The sequence below is a fragment of the Parus major genome, chromosome 25LG2, assembly GCF_001522545.3.
Source record: "Parus major isolate Abel chromosome 25LG2, Parus_major1.1, whole genome shotgun sequence".
NCBI lineage: Eukaryota > Metazoa > Chordata > Aves > Passeriformes > Paridae > Parus > Parus major.
In genome coordinates, this window is record NC_031794.1 from 222,018 (window position 1) to 224,884 (window position 2,867).

At 66.5% G+C, this 2,867-nt stretch overlaps 1 protein-coding gene across 1 annotated transcript; it reads left to right on the top strand.

Moving 5' to 3' along the window:
• Positions 1 to 1,112: 1,112 nt before the first annotated feature.
• Positions 1,113 to 2,082, top strand: LOC107214651 (protein S100-A4-like). Its single transcript, XM_015650238.3, has 3 exons — positions 1,113 to 1,201; positions 1,586 to 1,739; positions 1,838 to 2,082. Exons 2-3 carry the CDS (start codon positions 1,602 to 1,604, stop codon positions 2,000 to 2,002), a joined length of 303 nt encoding a protein of 100 aa, XP_015505724.1. The 5' UTR covers positions 1,113 to 1,201; positions 1,586 to 1,601; the 3' UTR covers positions 2,003 to 2,082.
• Positions 2,083 to 2,867: the final 785 nt, after the last annotated feature.

Genomic DNA, 2,867 nt, shown 5'->3' on the forward strand with positions numbered 1-2,867 from the left:
ACTCACCCCTTCCTCCATCTCCGTGGGTTTTTCCACTGCTCGGCTCAGCCCCGGGAGGCGTTTTTGTCGCTTTTTTTGGAGACGTTTGAGCAAAAACAGCTCTTGGACGTTCCTCCCCCAGCCCGAATGTTCTGGGGAGGGTTCGGGGCGCTCCAGGCCAGCACAGAGAGGATTGGGGTGGCCACGAGGTGCCCTGGGTGACACCTCGGGGCTGGGGGGACACAGCGTGTCCCCTGTGCCCGCATCCCCCGGGATTTGGGAGCTCCCCCGCTCCCAGCAGCTCCGGGCAGCTCGGGGCAGCTTTGGGGAGCCCTCAAAGCTGCTCTCCGGCTTTCCAGAGAAACAATCCCGCCTGTAAAACCCCCCCAAAAGCGGGACAGAGCTGCCAGAGCTCCCCAAATCCTCCAGGTCTTTCCTGAGCCCTTACAGGAGCTCCAAACTGTCCCCAGCCCCTTCATAAAGAGCCCCCGGAGCTTCTGCCCTTCCCAGTAATTCCCACAAATTCCCACTCGTTAATGGGGTGAGGAGATTCAACCTCGGGCGCTTCTCCTGCCAAAATGTACAGACCCCCCCGAGCTGGGGAGGCACCGAGGGGGGCTTGGTGAGCTCCCAAATCCCCCCGAGGGTGGGACTTTTGTCCCCGTTTTTGTCGCTCCGGTCCCTGCGGTGGCTGAGGGACACTCGGGGCTGGAAGGAGCCGGTTCCCTGCGCTCCCCGCAGCTCCCGCACTCGTGCCCGGGCCACGCCGCCACCGAAACAGCTCCGTTACACAACGGGGAGCGGCGACGGGAAACAGAAATCGCTGCCAGGCGACTGGAAAACAGAAAAAAACCTCGTCTCGACACCACCCCCGCGGCCGAGCCCCGCTGGCTCCCGGACATCCCTGGGGATGCTGCCAGAAGCGGCGCGGGTGGCACCTGGCAGCGCCACCTGCCCCGAATCCCGAGGGGTTCTCCCGGCCCAGGTGGTCCCTGGCCAGCCCCACGGGCACGTTTTGCTCCTCCTCACCCAGCCCGGCCCCCGTGGCAGCTCCCGGGGTTTCCTTTCTCCTCCTTTTCTCCTTTCCCAGCCGCGTCCGGGCGGGCTGGGGAGCGGCGGTGCCGCCCCGGCCGGGTGTGTCCAGGCCGGGCTATAAATGCCAGGGCTTGGCTGCGGCTCCCCTTCCTCCCTCCCGTCCTCCCGTGTCCCGTCCGAGCTCTCGGTGAGTCCGTTCGCCCCCTCTCTCCCCCCTACAGATGTTCTCCAGGTGTTGCCGCATCCCCCGGCAGGGAGCGGGAGGTTCCCGCTGGGAATTCGGATTTCACCTGCCAGGGCTGGAAAAGCTCCTGAGCTCCTTCCCTGCCCGAGGGGGCTGCGGCCTCCCCGCTTTTCCCTCTGGTCGGGAGGTGTCCCAGCCCGGCCGGAGCGGGAGGGGGAACCGGGGGAAACCGGGGAGGAACCGGGGGAAACCGGGGAGGGAACGGGAGGGAACGGGAGGGAACCGGGGAGGGAACCGGGGGAGAACCAGGGCGCATCCCGGGATGTGCTGGGTGCTGGGAGGGGCCGGAGGATTCCAAACTCCGGTGTCCCGTCCCTGTGTCCCCAGGCTTGCCGCTGTCGCCATGGAGTGTCCCCTGGAGCAGGCGCTGGCCGTGATGGTCGCCACCTTCCACAAGTACTCGGGCAAGGAGGGCGACAAGTACAAGCTGAGCAAGGCGGAGCTGAAGGAGCTGCTCCTGAAGGAGCTGCCGAGCTTCAGCGTAAGCGCCGCATCCCCGGGGAATCCCGGGAATCCCGGGAATTCCGGGACGCGCAAACCACGAGTTTAACGCCCCGTTTTTCCCTCCCTCCCGGGCAGAAACAAACCAGCGAGGCGAGTTTACAGAAGCTCATGAGCAACCTGGACAGCAACAGCGACAGCGAGGTGGATTTCCAGGAGTACGTGACCTTCCTGGCCTGCATGGCCATGATGTGCAACGACTTCTTCCAGGACCTGCCCGACAAGATGCCGCGCAGAAAGTGAGGGCAGGGCCCTGTCACCGCTCTCTGGGACCTTCCCGTTGTCCTCCCGATGCCATTTCAATAAATTTTGATTCAAACGAAGCGTTTTGTGCCGTCTCTCCCCGGGGCGCGGGCGTTGTCGCTGGGGGAAGCCCCCGCTCGCCCTCCGCCGGGCCGGGAGCGATCCCGGGCTGGGTCTGGCTCTGCCCCGGGGCGGATTCTGCGTTCTCCGAGGCCTCTGAGCCGCCCCCGGGGCCGCTCCCCGGCAGCCACGCCGGGCTGAGTCAGCCGTGCCCCGCCGCTCCTGCCCGGCGCTCCCGGGAGCTGCTGAACCCCGCCGGGACGGGCGGCCGGGGAGCGGCCGGGGCTGCGATCGCGGTGATCGAGGTCTGTCCCTCAGCGGTCCCCGTGGCAGGCGGGACCCTCGCCCCCTCCCCAACCCCGGTGCCGCCGGGTTTCGGCCGCGTTCCTGCCCGGGGCGCGGTTGTGCCGCTTCCCGGTGCTCCGGGCTTGGGGCACAGCCCTGACTTGATGACGGAGCTTTTAAATCCCAGCGATCCCGGGATTCTAAGGTTTAGGGAAAAACCCAAATCCATCCCTCCAGGCTCAGTGGATCCCCAGAGCACGGGGCTGCAGCGCTGTCCGGGCACGCGGTTTCCGGGGGATTTGGGGGATTTGGGGCAGCAAAAGGCAGCAGGAGGAGCCACAGTGAGCGCCTGCCCCTCCCTCCCTCCCCAGCCACCCTTCCCTGTCCCCATGGCTCACAGGTGTCCCTGTCCCCTCTCTGTCCCCATGGCTCACAGATGTCCCTGTCCCCTCTCTGTCCCCATGGTGTCCCTGTCCCCATGGCTCACAGGTGTCCCTGTCCCCTCTCCTGTCCCCATGGC